General features: G+C 36.7%; 1 protein-coding gene across 1 annotated transcript in view; it reads right to left on the bottom strand.

Annotated features, from left to right (window-relative positions):
• Window positions 1-19,386, bottom strand: part of BBS9 (Bardet-Biedl syndrome 9) — a 303,074-nt gene that overhangs the window by 177,707 nt on the left and 105,981 nt on the right. Inside the window, exon 20 of the mRNA XM_088521368.1 lies at window positions 2,967-3,149. Coding sequence (XP_088377494.1) covers window positions 2,967-3,149 — 183 coding nt within the window. The remainder of the gene's footprint in view (window positions 1-2,966; window positions 3,150-19,386) is intronic.

The raw sequence follows: 19,386 nt of genomic DNA, 5'->3' as shown, positions 1-19,386 counted from the left end.
TAGTAAAGCATAATCGCTAAAAAATAACACTTCAAATGTACCTATTTTCATTTTCCAGATCTTATAGTACTTCAAATTGTTGGCATCTCTTGTTATAAATTAAATTAAATTAAAAAATGCTAGGGTTGCAAAATAGTTGCCAATTTCCTGAAAGAAAAAGAAAAAAAGAAAGGAATTGCATATTAAAATCTCTGATAGGTTATTAATATTATTACAGCTATCAAAGATTTCAGTCTCTCAAAATAGGTTTCTCACACATTCGGGGAGGAAAAAAGAAAAAAAAGGACTCAAATATGGTATAATTTTAGAGTAGGGTTTGCAAGAAACTGGACTTTCACTGTAATGCTATGTTCTGAAATATAAGATATACTTCTTCTATAGCTATAGAGCTCATTTGTTTGCTGGCATTGTGTTTCTCAGATTGTGTAGAATCACTGTATGAAAAAAACACTGAAAAGAAAGGGAACACTCTGCCATTTCCAGTATTAAACAGTAGCCACTCTCTTGGTTTAGTCAAAGAAATATTTAGGTGTCAATTAGAAGCTTACTGTTAGAAATTAAGTATCTGATTTCAAAAATTTATTATTCCTAGGATACATATAAATAGTTAGAAAATGCGGTGATTGTTACGCACTGGAAGGGGAAAATGAACTTCTTTTCAGAAACCCAAAGTTCCCTTGTCACCAAAAGGCAAGAGAAAAATGCAAACTTCATTTAAGTGCCTTTTTAAAAAGTTTGTAGTATTACTTTTGCTATGTTTGTAGGCAAGAAAATCAAATTTTGTATGCTCTTAAAGAAAAGCTTAAGCAACAGCAATCAGAAATTTGGTGGCAACTGGAGCACAAAACATGACTTTTCTTTTTGCTAAAAATCTGACTGGAGTGATTGCCAGGTCCAGAAAACAAGATACAATCTGTTCTAAATGGAATGGCATGTATGAGAATAATGTTGATGTTATGGTTAGAGAAGCATTTCTTTTTACGGTAATAGTATATTCTAAACATTTCCCTTTTATTAAAAAAACGCCGACAGAGGTTAACGTTCACAAGGCAGAAAATATTCTGGAGAGGTGCACGGCATCCAAATTGTCTTCTAACACATTCCGTCCAAATAAAAACACAATAAGCCATTGAGCAGAGTTGTTTGAAGAATAAATAAAAGTGCTTCGGAGCACTTTCTTTCACCGCGGTTCCACTCAACTGCTTGCGAGGAAACCTGAACACGAGCTGGGAGCTTCTGTCTGTAAACACCATTGGTATGTCAGGAGATCCCTCCCTTCCCTCCCCCTGCCTCACTAAACCTCTCCTTAAATTACATGCAGATTTCTGCGGTACCATAATAACTTCAACATGGCATGTATTCCAATATTTTGTAAAGGTTTCATTTCCATTTCCACCTCCAGTTATTGCAGGTTTACATTCTTCATCCTAGCTGCTCTGCAGGATGCACGTCTTTACCATATCTGCATGTGATGTCTTAAGGCTTAACACGGAATACTGTGAACTACTACATCAAAGCCACACTGAGATATATATTAAAGTGATCTCTTGTATCACAGGGCATGCAACAGACTTAACCACGTTGTGTTGGAACATGTGTCACAGCAATGCAAATGCTGATGGCAAAACAAAAGTGAATCATCCAAAAATGTTTTTTGCGGCTTTGAGGAGATTCCTGTGAGTCTTTTTTCAATTCCATTCATGTGAATGCATACTCCTCAGTTGTGCGGTTTGATTTTCAAGCTTAAATGAGCCAAAAATCTAAAGCAAATCTCATCCAAACTGTTTTGCTTTGACTGCTATGGGTCAAATCATGAAAAACACTGACACTTTTTTTTTCCCCCCCTAGCTGAAACTGTAGATGATCCCAGTTGACTTGGAACCCAGCAGAGGCTTTCTAAGAGGCTTTCATGAAGCATTTCAGGTGTTCTGGGTATGCATTGAAATCTGGATTTGCTATTCATTGCAAAAACACAGTGAAGAGCATGATAGGTATTTAGATAGGTTTCTTTTAATTATATGCAATCCATTTGTAAGAAGAGCTGTGCGGTATACTTGAAAATTCAGATAGCTCAAAGAAGTCTTGTTGAAAGGTAAAAATGTCACCAGAGTTTACTTCACTTCTTTTCATGGCACACTGCTGTAAGTATTTTAGTCCACAATCCAGAAAAAAAAAAAAGCTGCACTAAACTAAATGGACATTCACTGTAGTTTTTATAAATTCATAACATTCCTTAATTTTACAAAAGCAGCGTAGTTCTAATCAGGGCCCTTGTTTCAGGACAGAATATAACCAGGGCTCTCGTTTCAGGATAGAATACAACACTGTCTTTCTTTACAAAGGGAATTCTGCATATAGTCTCCCCCACTCATTAAATCAGAGCAGAATTTGCAAGATATCTACACAATGTAAGCCTATATGGCACATGGTTGGAGAATACCAGCATGTTACCTATTCACAGTATTTTCTTTGTTTATCTTTCATCCACTATATAAACCAATGTGCAAATAGTGAAGATGCTCTGTGGCAAAAGCTTAACTAACAGATTCAATACATTGTATTACCGTGAATATGTGTCTATATATTATGGTATGTATGTAGTGCGTATATTATAGGTATATTATGTCTTTAACAAATATTGGAACCACTCTGCTATTGATAACAACCAGACAGCTGCTAAAACAGCTAAACTTTGTAAGTGAAATATTCCTATTTGGAATTTGATAATATTTGATAAGCAAGGATTGGAAGTTAACTGGAAGTTGAATGGTATAAGTCAAGTCTTCAGATGAACTATCCTATAATTTCACAAAAAAACAGGAGTAGATTAATCAAACACCTACTTGGTAAGCCTACTAAATGCCTTCAAAGAACAGACTTCAACTTAGTAAATGCAAAACGTGTAAATTTAAGAGCTTAAATAATTTTAAAAGAACATTTTCTGAGCCACTTCTATAGGTTCTTACCAGGTCGTCTGTATCCTGTGCTAATGGCAAAAACGTAGCTTCCAGAACAGCAATTTGATCAGCGCTGAGCTTCTGCCACAGACCAATCAGCATAACCACCAGATGGGTGGCACTTTTCAACTTCATAAATGCCTGGAACACATTGGCTTGGTTTTCCTCTGCTGCATCTGCTAGAGCTATTACCTGCAAAAATTACAAACTTCTGTTAGGTATAATTTTACCATCCTTGAACCTTCAACACTGAAATTGCATTTGGCACACACTTGTTTTCCTTTAGAAAATCCTGATGAATTCTGTTTTCCACAAACACAAGCCACACAGAGACTATTTAATGAGTTATTATTTATCTAGATTTTCTTTTGCCTACCGAAGGTAATTTCAAGTCCATATGGCAATAGGATTAATCTATCACTGCAATCAACATAGAAAGCAAGGACTCTGTTTAGTGCATATTCTATAAGGCATTCCTCAGGTTGATCCCCATCATAGGACATAATATATGATAATAAACTGTAACTTTCATTTTCATACCACACATGATGCTAATCCCTATATGACCAGCAAGCCTGTTGCATTAATCAAAAACAATACACTGATTTTATTCCATTAAAAATACAATTTATAATCATTTCCATATGAGCATAACTGCCATCTCTTACTTTGTTAACTCTTGGGTCTCTGTCTGCTTTGCACTAGTTGCTTCAGTATTTATGCCAATTATAAACGTTATGGATCATGTTTATGAAATCAATACCACTTCAATATAACTGCTGGACACTACGAAAGAACTTCCAAAATAAAATAGCAGATTTACTCCTTGTGAGATGGCTCTTTACTGAGCGCTTCAAGGTGGTGAAAAAACAGAAAAGGTATTATGTGATGTTTTACTCGTTTCTGAAATGAGTAAATGACTTTTTTTTTCCTTATAGACAATATTGTCCACTCACAAAAATATAAAAAAGTGACATTTGAAAAATATTGCTATAAATTCTTTATTGAAATAAAATGTTCAGGCATTTTCCATAAATAAATAAAAATGGCAGTAATTTCATTACTCAGTTTTACTCAGTATCATTTCAAAAGGCCAACACCAGATTTTTCATGCTACTCGCACTGAATTATTTTAGCTAAATTAACAGAACAAAGGTTAGTGGTTTGTAGTAGGGCCTGAGCACAACTTGCAACTTGTTCTCATTAATGGCACTGAATCTTCTTGTAAACTAAATTATACTTGGCTTGCAGCAGTGCTTGTTATCTTCATTGTCTTTTAAAACAACACAAAGCACTTCCCTTAACCCCTTTCTCCTTCTGTTTATTTATCTACAAAATGGGGTAATAGGTACTTGACTGGAGTTGTGAAAGGCCTTACAAAAATGCAGTTAACGTGTAATTAGTATTACAACAGAATTTACAAAGTAAAGCTTGCAGAGCTTGATCCGTTAACATTTGGCAACAGCATGGAAGTGAAAATACTATACAATGCATTTTCAGCCTGGAAACAAAGCCAACCAGCTGTTAGTATTTGGTGAAGGGAAAACTATTTTTAATCTGCAACACTGGCATTAGAGATGTGTGTGTGTTCCCTGCAGGTTCCCATGTGACTGGGAAGATAAAGGCACAGAGAATTTTAGGGAACCATAAATAAGAAGCCTTTCAAACAAAATGTGTTGATAGCTTTTGTTTCAGATTTTAAAATGCAGTGTTTCCAAATAAAATGGAGAACCCACAGGACACCTCTCAATCCAAATCCAAGAGAGTGAAGTAACAAAAGAAAGGCCCAGCTACATAGATTAAAGAAAGAACTCTGCTCAAAATCACTAAGAAATTCAACCCAAACGGAGCAAGCTGATACGACATGCTTTGAAATTGGGTACAGGAAGGCAACAGTGTCACAGACACGAGACCATGAGTCAAAACCATGCGACCCGATGTAAAGGTGCCCACATTCACTTTGTCCCTCTCAAAGCCGTGCCATTCTCCATACCTTGCATACTACATAAAGTACCGTTCCCACAGCCACAGCTTATATCCAACACGGAGTTACGGATGGCGGAGAGGCCCTTGCTCGTATGCACTACGCAGCTTCGTCGTTCTGAGAAGACACAACTACAACAGCAGACGAGTTCTCTCGGCCCTCTCATGGGGGCCTTAGAAAACTAATCAATCACCTTCCCTGCTCAATACACATTTGAGATCTCTGGGAATAACAGTATGCTAAGATGAATTTAACACACTGATGACATTCAAGAGTATGCTTCCCATAATATCACTGCTGGATGGGAAAGTGGAATTAATATATTCAAAAGCTCTTGGAGTTTGTAATTAAGCTGTATCCTATCCTGGATACAGCTCCATTGGTAAAAATAACCCTGAAGACAATGGCAAGAGATATTGCGCATGGAGCTGTGACAGTCCTGAACTCCATCTAAAAAGTTATATTGTCACCTTTTGGACAAAATTGTGCTGTTCTAAATGGCACCTGTTACAAAACAAATCCTGCATCAGTGATAGGCCTAAGCTTCTAAGCTTCTAGTGCAGCAGGGCTGTCTTGGAGCATTGCACACTACTCAAACACATAGCCAAGAAAATGCAAATATACAAGTTCCAATTTATAGTTACAGAGAAACCAAAGAAAGAACATTTTTAAGTGTAAATTATTCTGCTTATGGATTGGCCACATCTAGCTTCCTAAGTTATGAAACATACAGGAAAACACAAACTTAATTACGGTGAAATAATGAAGATACACATTACCATTTTAGTTTAGAAACTCCAGCCTCTACTACAGGTAAAGCAAAGACTAATAAAACTGCATCCTTTGAGATCTGCCGAGAATGGGAAGCCACAGAAACAAAGATGCTCCTAAAGGTACTTTGACAATACACGTGGCTCCTCTCAGTTTTCAACATTTAAATATATATACATTTCTTTCATCAGAGGAAAATTACTTTAAACACTTCCCAAGACATCGGATATAAGTTTTAGAAGTATCTTCAGGTCTTTATTCAAACACCTGCAGAATTTAAGGAAGAACACCATCTAAAAACATTTTCTAATATCCATGCTTTTATTTTCACATGACCATTACCTCCCTGTAAGGTGAGGGAAATAACTATCTTTGCAGAGTAAGATCTGAGTCTCCTCAGATTCAGTCATGTTTTCTCCATAATTTACCTGCTTTTGTTTTTCATGGCACTTGTTCAGTCTGTTTAATTAGGATCTCTTATATCACCTTTGTAAACAGATATAAAATAACAAAGAAAGGAATTTTCTCCCTGTGTATTTTATTTCTTCACAGGGCACGTGAAAAACACATTCGAACTGTCAATCCCAAATACAGCGTTGATACAAAGATTTTAGTTAAATTGGAAACAATCAAGTATGAAGTCTACATACAAAGCATAAAGCTTATAATTACCTTTTTCCTTTCTCCTTGTTTCTTAATATCACAAAGCTTTCAAACAAAAGAAGGTTTAAGAAAAAAGTTTCAAAAACCTCCATTCTTAAAGCATTGAAAGAAGGGAAAGTAGCTGTCAGAAAAAAAAAAATCTAAGAGCTACTGGAATAGGCTGCAAGTACAGCATTTAATATACATTTTTCAACCAGCCATTTCAATCATATTCAACCATATTTATACCCTCGTTGTTTCATTTTTTCTATCTGACCAAATTCTCACTCTGTTCAATACACTTATCTACAGAAAAGTAGAGCAGTAAAAAAATTAAGGCAAGCATGTCGTCAAAATAAAAGCAAAAAGAACTAGAGAACAGCTACTCTCCAATTTGAGAGTATACGTTTAGCAGATTTCTATCAAATTTCATATTTGCAGCTGGCAAAGGTAGAACTGAAATCCAGAAGTGTTTTCATAATCTCTTGAGATTATCCCATCAACACGAATACCAAGATGTGCCTGCAATAATTTCCAAGTACAGTGCATTTCTCACGTTTTCAACATAAAGTGTTCAAGCAGACAGATATTTCTTTGCATGCTTAATTCATTGCAAAGTAGACCTTATAAGATGTGAAGCATTTAGAAACTGTAAACTAATGGTGATCCAAGTTCAAAAAATGTTTTTTGGATTTCTCCATTGGTGCTCACATAAAAGTATTTTTAGCGTAGTGTTTAGCGTCCAGCAATAACTATTCAAAATTACTAATCCCTTTTGAAAAATTCTTACAACATACCCATTTTTGCATGTTCAAACAAGTTGCTTGGCACTGGCATGTACATTATTCTCCCAGGTTCATTCCTACTGGAAAAATACGACATGTATTCTTATTAGCTGAGTAGGAAGTTTAAGAAAACTTTTTTAAAAAAAGTCAAGGGTAAGAAATGAGTGTGAAGTTCCATCCAACTCTCTTTTGAGTGAGTAGTGTATTTTTCTGGAGTCCTTAACACCGTAGGGACCAAAGACTCACACAGATTTTATGCCAAATTCTAAAATGGAGAACAGGAAATGGAGAAAAGCAGATACGACTGACAATTTGTTTGCTTTTCACAACATCCAACAAAAACATAACTGTTCACCACTGGTGAAACTTTAGTCAACCTAGTCTTATTCTCCTCATTTTCTATAATACTGTGCTCAACTTCTAGTAAGTTTGAAACATCTTTATTTTTAATGGAAACTAAATTTGAAGAGAGCAGAAAGTGTGGAATTTAAGGGATACAGAATTTCTTCTGTATAGCATTCAGAAGCAAGTCTCCCGCATGAAATTCTTAAAGTATAAAAAGCTGGATCAGAAGCGTAATTATTCTGAAACAGACAGGGATAAGAAATCAGTGAGACAATTATTATGTACTGCACAGTAAATTACCCCATAATCATATTAAAACCTCTTTACCTTGTTTCCAAAGATAAAGTAATTCTGTACACAGAAATAGTTATACAAGCAAAAACAGCAATCATGAGCTCACAGCTCTCCTGTGGTAATTGTTCTTAGCTTAATATGTCATAATTTATGGCAAAATACTTATTTGATCCAATCCCTTCCAACTATTTTTAACACAATTAGATCCTCATAAAATGGGATTTTAATGAATGCAAAGCACAAAGATAGAGAAAACTCCTAGGATTATGGTTTGTTCATTCCTATTGTAACAGAATTATTATTCTGATTAACCCTTTGCCATATTCACTGATTCTAGAGATGGAAATATAATTCAGTTGCTAAGTCTGTAAAAAGATATAACACAGTATTTTTTCTTGTTGTTTTAAGAAGTCTCCATCCCGTATCTTATCTCAGGTAGAACAAATAAGCATTTAAAGTCACCAAACATTTTTCCCCCCTACAAGTTCTTTTGTTCAACTTGCACACATGGCATGCAACCACATACAAAAGGTAAGACACCAGTAAAGCAAATCTTTAGGACAGATAGACAACATGCTGACTGATAATATCTACTTAATTAATAAAAAAATCCTGAACATTCTTTATTCAGGAGTAAACTAGCGTTTTATGGACAATCTCGCAGTAGTGTTCAAAAGACTTGAATGGTTACGAGCAGCCTGATTGCCTGTGCATCGCAGCTCACTCAACAAGCATTGTGCTCACAGCTTCTGACAGGTGACTAAAGCTTTATGGAACGTAGGCAAAGATATCCATGTCAAAAAGTGATCCTTATCAAGCCCTCCATCACCAGAAAGAATAACCACAGCACTCCCACAAGGGAGCCCTTCTAACACAGCAGCATTCCCACAGCATTGCATTGCGTATGTGAGAGTGCAAAGTTGGATTAAGTACCCCAAGCCACAAGTATCCGACTCAGATAAGATGCCAGCTAGTGCTAACCATGACCGTGGATTTTGGAACGGTGGTGTAGGCCCACCATGATGCCAACAAAGCATCCATTCACATAGACACCGAATACTCAGCTTCCAAGTAAAACTCAACAAGACTCTGAACTGAAAAGGCAGCACAGACACAAGAAACACTTCATGATCTATACTTCGATAGCTTTAATAACCATCTTCCAAAATTCTATTGCCTCAATTTACAAACAGGAAATCCTTGATCATCACAAAAAAGCATTATAGCAATCCATGCCTCTGGAAACTAAAACAGCTAAATTAATGAAATATTCAAGGTTGCAGGGCAAGTTATGTGTTGTCTCCTATGGCTACATTTCAACAACCAACATCTGTATTTCATGACAACCTATGTCTATGTTTCATGATAGGATGATCTCCAGTGCACCATTCGAAATTGGAATTTACAAATAATCAGTATTTTCTGCAAGCACAATACAAGTTAAAAATTAAAGCAGCAGCCAACTCAAGCCCTCTTTAAGAGAGGAACATATATACCAATTAAATTTATAATTCACTCTTAGTCCTCACATATATTAAACCTTATCTGCACAAGCCAAGGAGATAGTGCATCATCATCATTGGGAATCACAATTTTTTATCTTATTTCAGGAACTAGTAGAAATGAGGTGGATAAGTGAACCCAAAGATGTGCGTATATGAACATGGAGAATTTAAAAGCACAAAAGAACTCTCTCCTTTTTGATTTTTTTCTTTAAAGCATTTGCTAAGGAAATATACTATTATGTATTTTTATGTAATTGTTAATAAATTTAAACACAAATTAGATAGATCAATGCCATCCTACTTGGTAGGAATTCTCTTTTATGATTGGACAAAGTTGACTTAAAAAGCTAGGCCAGAGAAATCCAAGCATGAAGAAGACCTGGTGTGCTCGGCCTTAGTAACAGCTACAGTCTAACTGCAGTAAGCACAACCATATTCCACTACTAGACTTAACTGCACTGCCCTTCATACACGTAAAGAAATTTTGAATAATTTTCTATAGGTTAGTAATACAAAAGCAGTGGCAAAAGTTTGCTTCGTTACATCACTGTTGTCATTCTTCAGTTCTTTTAAGCACACCTTAGTATTTTCTTCTGCTACCTATCACTATATTACCCGTGCTTCCTTGTTTCTAAATTCACGGTAACAGAAACTCAGAATTCCTGTGGTCTCCCATATTTATTCGATGGGGGATAAGAACTTCAGTTTAGGAATTTTAATTTCATTAACTTACTTGCCTCAATTTGGTTTGAGTTTTAAAAGGATATAGGGTTTTTGAGAAGTCAGATAAATTAATATGATGGATAAGAAAAAGTGATTTAGATACCTATTGGGTACCTCCTTTTGATAGATTCTCCACAAGTAAATATTGCAATGAGCTTTGCAGAAGAGTAACTGCTTGCTCTTTGATATAAATGTTAAATACCAAGACAGGGCAAAAAGAGGAATCTTTCATGAAGGAAGGCCACAAACATAATTTATTCCAAAATACATATAATACTTTTTAATACATTCAGAAGCAAATCCTACACTATAAATCCAAATTTAAAACTAGAGTTGTAAAATTAGTAGCTTATCTGAGTGAAAAAACATCTGGTACAAATTACAGAAACCCCAAGAAGCCAATGAGTTACAATGAATCCTTTACTTATCCCTTCATGACAAAAGTTCCATTTAAGCATAGGGATGTCCTAAATAATGTAGAAGACATGTCAGAGAATATCTTATATTCAGTTAACATTCAAGAGAGTTTCACTACAAAGTTTCTTGTGAAGTAGCACCTATATAAAAAAATAAAACTAGAAATAAAAATAAAACAGCTAAACATCAGCTATATTGAGAAAGAAGTGGAGGGTTTGGTTTATATCAACAAATACATGATATTATGGAACGATGAAAAAATATTTTACAGTAAAGGAATAAATTTGAAATGATGAAGCTATATCATTGGCATATTAAAATAAGCTAAATAAACCTAAACAAATAGTTTTTCCAGGGGCCTCTGCCTGCAAATTACTAAGTGTACTTCAGTCCAAAGGGATCCATGGATGTTAGGAAATCGAGAGAGACCAATGAGACCTTGTTTCTGCAGACATGCACAGTGAAGCTCAATAGGCAAAACCTTGGCTTCATTAACATCGCTGGGAAAACAGCACTGATTTAGCAAAGACAGGATTTCATCACATGGAAGAGCATTACTGCCAGTGTGATCAGTAACATGCACATACTGAGGAAAGAAGCGTTTGCAGCACGGTAGATATCATAGGATGAGTGTAGTCTTAAAAATCTAGACCAAATACAAGAATCACCATTGCATCCTAGAAAGTATATGGTAAATGAAACTTCTCTTAAATCAGGCTTGTCTCATATTTACATTTTATTATATGAAATATAGCAAACATGCATTTGAAAAAAATGTTAAAGCTTAATACAAACAAATTCTATTAATACATAGCAGATATACTTCATTTTGAAGGGAATACAACTCCCCACATTTCTATTTCAACATTTCCAAGTGATGAAAGTATCAATATCAAATGAATATGCAAATCAGTCAAAACAGTGAAATATTAAGCTAAATTCCAAGCTATGAAACTTGTTCATTTCATCTCATTTGCAATTTTGGCATTTCTGCTCTACACTGAACTACCTGACCAATTTTCCCTACTTCCCATGCAGGCTCAATAGCATGTTAACATTAAAAGACAGCACTAGAAACAAATCCTAAATATAGTAATCAAATAGCAGGCTAATTAGAAGCTGCAACTTCATGAATAACATGAATTTTAGGATCTCTTTTCTTTGTAATACTTTTTTTTCCCTTCCATTTTTGACATCTGGAGTTTAAACTGGCAAGGGATGTCAAGTATGATTTTCTATAAATACTTCGGCAACAAAAGGAAGACTAGGGGAAGTGTGGGCCTGCTGCTGATGGGGCAGGAGTGTGGGTGACCAAGGTTACAAAAGAGGCAGAGATATCAAATGTTTTCCTCGTGTCAGGCTTTACCTGTAAGACTGGTCATCAGGAAACCCAGGCCTTGGAAAGCAGGGCCAAAGTCTGCAAAAGGAAGAACATTCCCTTGATGGAGGAGGATCAGTTTAGGGATCATTTAAGCAAACCTGACATCTGCAAGGCCATGAGCCCTGACTGGATGCAACCATGGGTGCAGAGGGAGCTGGCCAGTATTACAAGGCCACTCTCAATCACCCTTGAAAGGTCGTGGAAATTGTGAGAAGCATCTGAGGTGTGGAAGAAAGCAAGTGTCATCTCTATCTTCAAGAAGGGCAAGGATGAAGACCCAGGGAACTACAGAGCAGTCAGCCTCACCTCCCTCCCAAAGATGGTGGAACAGCTCATCCTGGATGCCTTCTCTAAGCATCTGGAGGACAAGAAAGTGATCAGGAGTAGTCAGCATTGATCTATAAAGGATCATGCCTAACCAACCTGACAGTCTTCTATGATGACATAATCAGCCAGGCTTTGGTAAGGCTTTCGACACTGTCTCCCATAGTATCTTCATAGGCAAATTCAGGAAGTGCAGGATAGATAAGTGTGTAGTGAGGTAGAATGAGAACTGGCTGAATGGCAGAGCTCAAAGGGTTATGATCAGTGGGTCAAGACTGTTGGAGGCCTGTAACTGACAGTGTCTCCCCGGGGTCAGTACTGGGTTCAGTCTTGCTCAAATTGGGCAACAGAGCAGATGCTCCCTCAGCAAGTTGCTAATGATCCCATGTGGAGACAAGCGGCTGATATGCCAAAGGGCTGTGCAGCCTCTCAGAGGAGCCTCAACAGGACAGAAAAACAGGCAGAGAGCAACCTCAGAAAGATCAACAAAGGCAAATACAGAGGTCCTGCACCCAGGGGAGAAACAACCCCATGCATCAATACAGGCAGGGGGCTCATCTGCTGGAAGGCAGCTTTGCAGACAAGGACATGGGAAGCCTGCTGGATAACATGAGCCAGCACGTGCCCTTGAGGCCAGAAAGGCCAATGACATCCTGGGCTGCAGTAGGCAAAGCCTTGCCAGCAGGTTGAGGGAGGTGATCCTTCCTCATCATTCAGCTCTGATGAGGCCTCATCTGGAGTACTTTGTCCAGTTCTGAAATCCTCACAGCATGAAAGACAAACATCTGCTGAAGCAAGCCCAGCAAAGGCCTACTAGGGAGTTGGGGTACTGGAGTAATTCTCATAAGAGAAAAGCTTGAGAGACCTGGGACTTTCCAGCCTGTAGAAGAGAAGACAGAGCAGGGGGGATCATATCAATGTGTCCAAGTTCTTCAGGGGAGGATGTAATGCGGATGGGGCCAGACTCTTTTCAGGGGTGCCCAGGACAAGACAGGACAAGGGGCAGCAGGCACAAATTGAAATACAGGAAAGAACGTCTGAATATGAGGAAAGACTTCTTTAGTGTGAGGCTGACAGAGCACTGGAGCAGGTTGCCTAGGGAGGTTGTGGAGCCTCCATCCTTGGAGATATTCAAAAGTTGTCTGGACTCAGTTCTGAGGAACATGCTTTAGGTGACCCTGCTTGAGCAGAGGTGTTGGATTAGATGATCTCCAGAGGTCCCTTCCAACCTCAACCATTCTTTTGATACTTGACTGGCTATCTTATTAATAAAATCTTAAAAGTATGAGCCAGTACATTTGGAAATAAAATAGTTTTCTCAAATCGAAGTGTCATAAAACATGTGAATTGCTTGCTTGAACACCTTGTATTTGAATTAGAATTATTCCATTTCATCTATTTCTTCTGAAGAAGAAATTACCACTTCAAAAGAATGCTATGCTGAGGCAAAGGTTTTACATAACTCACTCAAAAAAACAATCTGTCTAAAACTTCGAGACAACTCAAAGAGATTGGATTCATTTACTAGCAACAGAAAAAAATATGGTTTCAGAACATTCTTTTAACAAAAACATAATTTCAGAGCTCACTCAAGGTGCCAAAGCAATATGTTTCAGACAAACTGGAATCTTATATTCCTCCACAAATAAAAACCAGCACAAACCACAATAGTGATTGCTGCTAGACAATACCCAGCAATAACCTTTACAAACTTGTTTGAGGTTCATCCTATTTCATACCACATCTGACTTCTATTTTAACATTGTTTCCATAAAGGAGGACTTCATTTTCTGAGAGAAGATTGGGAATAAGCATTGATAAACAAACAAACAAACAAACCCTGAAAATATCCTACTGACAAGCTGAGCAGGGCAACAGACTTATTGGGTAATACAGAAGCAAAAGAATTTAGCATACCTCTCCGACCCTCCAGCTACAGAAAAATAAAGGAAATGAAGAAAAGAATCTTCTTAAGCCACATCACAGTGTGCCACAGAATGGCAATTCTTTACCTGGTGATCAAAAGAACATAAATTTTTAGGGCACCAGATTTGCTGTGCTGGAGATAATTGCCAGTGCAATGACTGCATTCTTCTGTGCATCCTGCACAGCCTTTCTAACAACTCTCTTCTCTCAAACTGGGGAGAGAAGAAAATTCCCACTTAAAATACTCTGCTAGTTCACATGAACAAAGCCAGCAGATGAGCAAAATCAGGTACAGTTTTCTTCACATGCACATCTGCCCTAACCACAAGATAAACTCATCAGGCAGTGCATTCAGCCATTTATACCTAGGAATTAGAACTTCAAATAGAAATCAAAAAAATAAAACAAAAACAAGCAAACACTCCTCTCTCAAACTGGCAGGTTTTAGGTTTGAATGAGATGAGCTGCAAAGCCAGGAAGTATTTTAATGAATAAAAATGACTTTATCATGGGATTATTCTGACCAAATAAACAGTAGAATGGTCTACAAATTGGTGTGCAATAAAATAAATGCCAACATTATATGAGTACGTATCTGCAGGACTGGAACTTCTGCTATTCATCACATATCTACATGGTTCTCCTGTTGCCCTTCTAAATAAATCTGAAATTATGCAATTTCTAACATTCCACTCAAAATACAATATTTAATGATACATTTATAATCTTTTATCCTTTGAGAATTTTTATGGAAAAAAAAAAGCAAAGCAGTACCAAGTAGATGATACAAGCAGTTCTTCACATTAACTTTCAATATGGAATGGGCTAACTCCACCTACGTTCCTCTTCTTTTCCTTAAAATAAATTAAAAAAAATACAGAAGAGCTATCAAATAGGTTAGAGAAACTCCTTCCCATGTCAGTTTATTACTGGACCAATTCTCTACCTAAAGAGCACCTGTGTGGCAAAGTTGCCAGTTTGGAAATATAGACACAGTTTTGACCTAGCCTCCTTGCTTATGTGCCCTGATACCCTAACAGAAAAAGATGATGATGGCTCAGGCCAACTTGGCTTTAGAGGGAAAGGGACAGAGGGAATAACATACCATGTTCAAAAAGGCTTTGAAGGTGCCTTCGGGAAGGCTCACAGATCAATTCAGTTTAATTTCCTAGAAAAGGCACCATTTTTTCCTTGAAGGAAAACAGTGTGAAGAGCCTTCCCTCAAATGCACAAAAAATAATGCATTATTAATGCAACTAATGCGCTATTGAAACTTGCTGTGGAAACATTTCATTTCGTGACTCCTGCTTCATATTTCCAAGCTGCTGAATCTATGGATATCAAGAGATATGTAAGATCCTTTCAAATCCTGCTTGCTTAGATTAAGATTCCAATTATGGCTACTACAAGTAGTGAAGCAGAGGAGAAAAAAAAAAAAAAAGTTGCAAGTGTCAAACGCACTTCAGTTCTGAAAACCACTTTGAAATAACTAGCCTTATACTTTCTGTTTTAAAACTAGAAAAAAACTCCTGGTTGCCTCCAAAAGGTTTATACATCGTTCTACTGCATAATATTTGGATTAACAGTACCCTCAAATAGACAGAGCAGAAAAAAGCTCATTTTTTCAAGGCCATACACAAACACACCCCACTAAATTAGTAACAAATGGTCTTACTAATTTTGGATGAGATGAGTTTTCTGATAAGAAAAAATTTCCTTTAGTGGTAACAAAAAAGAGCTCAATTGAAACACTTTTATCTCATTTCCCTGATGTAATATAGTTTAAGATCACGCTCTGGTTCCATCAAATCTAATAGTTTTAACTTAGTTTCATCCATTACTGATCATAACATGACATATTCAGAGGGTATTTATTTTTGCTTTATTGTATTGCATCAAAGTTAGGAAATCACATCTGGGCAGCGTACATTCTAGCCACATTGCAGACCAAAAATCCAGATAAACGTTTTGTCTAGAAAGATGACTAAACAAGTTGGCCAAGTATCAGCACAAATTCACTTTGATGTTTCAAACTCATGGAGCACAGAAACATGACATAAATGATATAGTTACATCCTGTGAAAGAATAGCAACAGTCTCCTTCTAGGCTCTGCTAAGAAAAATATGAAAAGCATTTGTTACGAGTGAGGGTTTAACATGAATCAAGTGATAGGAACCTAAGGAAAGACATTTCTACATTTTAGCTCACATTTAGCTCTAGCTTTTGTACTCATCGTTTTTGTGGAACCATCTTCACTGCATGCCTCCCACTTATCCAAAAATGGCTTAGGAGCCTGCTCAGGATACCACAGAGAAGGATGGTTTTCAAGATTCATATTGGAGGTGCACACTGCAGAATGTAGGTTAATTAATGGGTAGGTTAATCAATGAACAATGAAATACATAAATAGATAAAACCATATAGATAAAATAGATAACAAGTACCAGGTGTTAAAGCTAATTTATTGAGCCCCGTCAGGGCTCAGTAGGCAGCACCTGGTGCACTATTAAAGTGCAGAGAATTACTAGAATGAGAGAAAAAAAGTCTACAACCCAGAAGCATGAAGCAAAGAAAGTGTGAAGAACAAGAGAAAATAAGTAACTTTGATTTCTTTTGCATAGGAATATATAGTATATGAATATAGCTGTTTAAAACAAGATGAGAGATCCATAAAGACTAATTCAAAGCTAGGGAGAGCTGTTTTACCAGATATTGAGAGAATACATCCAGCTTTCAATGCCTTTGACTGACTCCAAAGACCCTCTTCCCACTCTATTGACACTACTTAGCAAATCTCTCTTCTGCAAAGCTAAACAAAGAAAAGCCACATATTTAACAGATGCACATAAATGATGCTTAACCTTAGCAGCAAATATTGTAATAAAAACATGATTTCATGAGAAATAGTGTGAAAGGACAATGACATCTCATTAAACACAATCTGCATTAAAACAAATAAAAATAAAAAATGCCTTTCTTATAATTTTACTGAAATAAGCAGCATAACAACAGCCTCTAAGCAAGAGTTTGACATATGCTGCAATACTCCAGTGTAGGTACGTTACTGTGCCCCTCTGCTTTCAAAAGTGCTTCCTTCCCTCCTCTACACATTAAATCTTTCTTCTTCCTTAAAGAGATCTATAAAAAGTTTTAGGACATTAGAAGCTTTGTTTCTGCAAAATCAGCTGCCATTAATTAATATAGTATCTGTCTGTTTGTGGTAGTTTCTTAACTACTAATGAGAAAGGCTAAGAGTAATTTTTTTTTTTACAACACATGAAGTTACTTAATATAGACATTTTTGCAGTATTCTCAATACTTAAGACAAAAGCAAAGTGTGGAGCGCAGCCAGTTTCATATAATTAGAATGATTTTTCAGTTTTCCACTGAATTCAAAGGAAAATTTTGAAAAGAAAAAGTAACTTGCACTGCACCAAGCAGTAAAGATTATTGCTTGAATATTTTACGTTCACAAAGTAATATATTATAGGAGGCAGTTTTGTAAATTAGATATTGATAATTTCCTATACACACACTTTGCTAATTCTATATATGGGGCATTTCTGGTTTTTAGTTACCATTCTGAGGTATTACCATTACTTCCTATGTAGTAGTCCTTCAGTTAAAGGCACAGGTCTATTCCCACATTGCACGTTTTACTGCCACAAAGATAACTAAAACCATATGGACGTTTCCCACTATCAGCACGGTTTGCCTCACTGTACAGATAGTCAATTGGCACGAGCACTTTGCAGCAGTATAAGCACTGCACGTTACAGTCTGCCTGTTATTTATTTGATCAGAATTCTTTGTCTTCATAGAATGACTAAACTGACAACCTAAGGAGTCACTGTAGGTAAAATTCCAAAAGTACCTCAATAACTTGGGTGCTGAAGTTACAGGTTTCTGAAAAACCCCTTCCCCTTCAAAACTATGCATCCATAAAGCAACTTCAGAATTGTTTCATTCTGAAGTAAAAAGCAAAATGATCCCCAAGACTGTGAGGTCACTTGGTCCAACTTGCGGAGCATTAGGATAGGGCACTGACTCTCACTCTGCTTCTTAGCCATGCCCAGGTTTGCTCTGGGCATTGGAGGTATGCCCGAAACAAATCCCCGGGAGTTACTGATGCTTGATCCCTGGGATTAAACATGAAGCTACCCATGAGATAGTAAAATACCATTTTTCACAACTCCTGCTTGACTAGCCAAATCTATAACCTGCAGATGACCACACAAGTCTACTCTTCTTTCTTTTATACACTGTCTTCTTGCTAATCAACCTGCTTTGGAAGGACAAAAGACATCATTTGAGGTGTATACATGTGTATTTTGATTCTTGCCTTCATGCTTTGTAAGATCTTTATTTGACAGCAAAAGTTTAAGGTCCAGAATAAATTGATTTTTTTTAAAAAAAAAGCTTATGAGTTTGTTACATAGTGATAATCATCACTATTCTTCCTTTCACACAGTAGCACAATATTAAAGACACAAAATTCCCAACATTTTCCATTACTGTGAGTAGTGAGAAGTCTAATAAGCTGCAAAAGCAGCCAAGGAAGTTGTCCAGTGCAAAGTAAACGTACTTCTTTTAATTCCCTGAAGAACAGAATTTCTGTATGTTTTGTTCAGTACATGCTCTATACATCTCTAAAGTTAAATAATTCTAGCTGCAGGTAAACTAAACCTTTATCCGGAAAAAGAGAAAATGTGAAGAACATTTCACTTCATGCTGAAACCAGCCGGTTCAATTTAGGTCTACACAGCACATACTTCTGTTTAAAATGCCCAACCCAGTCTACAAAAATAAACCAACATATCCACCGAAAAAGCATCTCCTTTTTTGCAGGAGGCGGGAAGCTAAAAGCATCGCATTTAAGAAAGGATCAACAATTTTGAGTTGTTAGTTGGGTTCTCAGGGGCCAACCACAGAAAATTCCCCTGCTTCAGCTTACATGATCAAGCACAATACAGAAACACCATCCCATACAGCATTTTTAAGATGTCCTGCTTTCTACACTGCAGATGAGACACATTCCCAGCATTAAAAAAAAAAAAAAAAGCTACAAGGCAAACAGTGGCTTGGAATGGAGGCAAGTCAATTTTAGAATATTGTAGAAATGGTTATTCTCTGTTTGAACCGGAGGTTTCAGCACAGGCAAATATAACAAGCACATTCTGAAAGAGAGCACTACATGGTAGAGCCATGCCTCTCTACAAACACATTAACAAATAAGCATTAACTACTGTTTAGAATACATCTTATATCATTTTGGTAGCTATTTCACAGTGCCTATCACGCTGATTTACAAGCGAAAGGGTTTGTAGAAGA

The sequence above is a fragment of the Tinamus guttatus genome, unplaced genomic scaffold (assembly GCF_059628265.1).
Source record: "Tinamus guttatus ecotype Peru unplaced genomic scaffold, ASM5962826v1 Tinamus_guttatus_pri_ptg000119l, whole genome shotgun sequence".
NCBI lineage: Eukaryota > Metazoa > Chordata > Aves > Tinamiformes > Tinamidae > Tinamus > Tinamus guttatus.
This window is presented reverse-complemented; position numbering and strand designations above follow the sequence as displayed.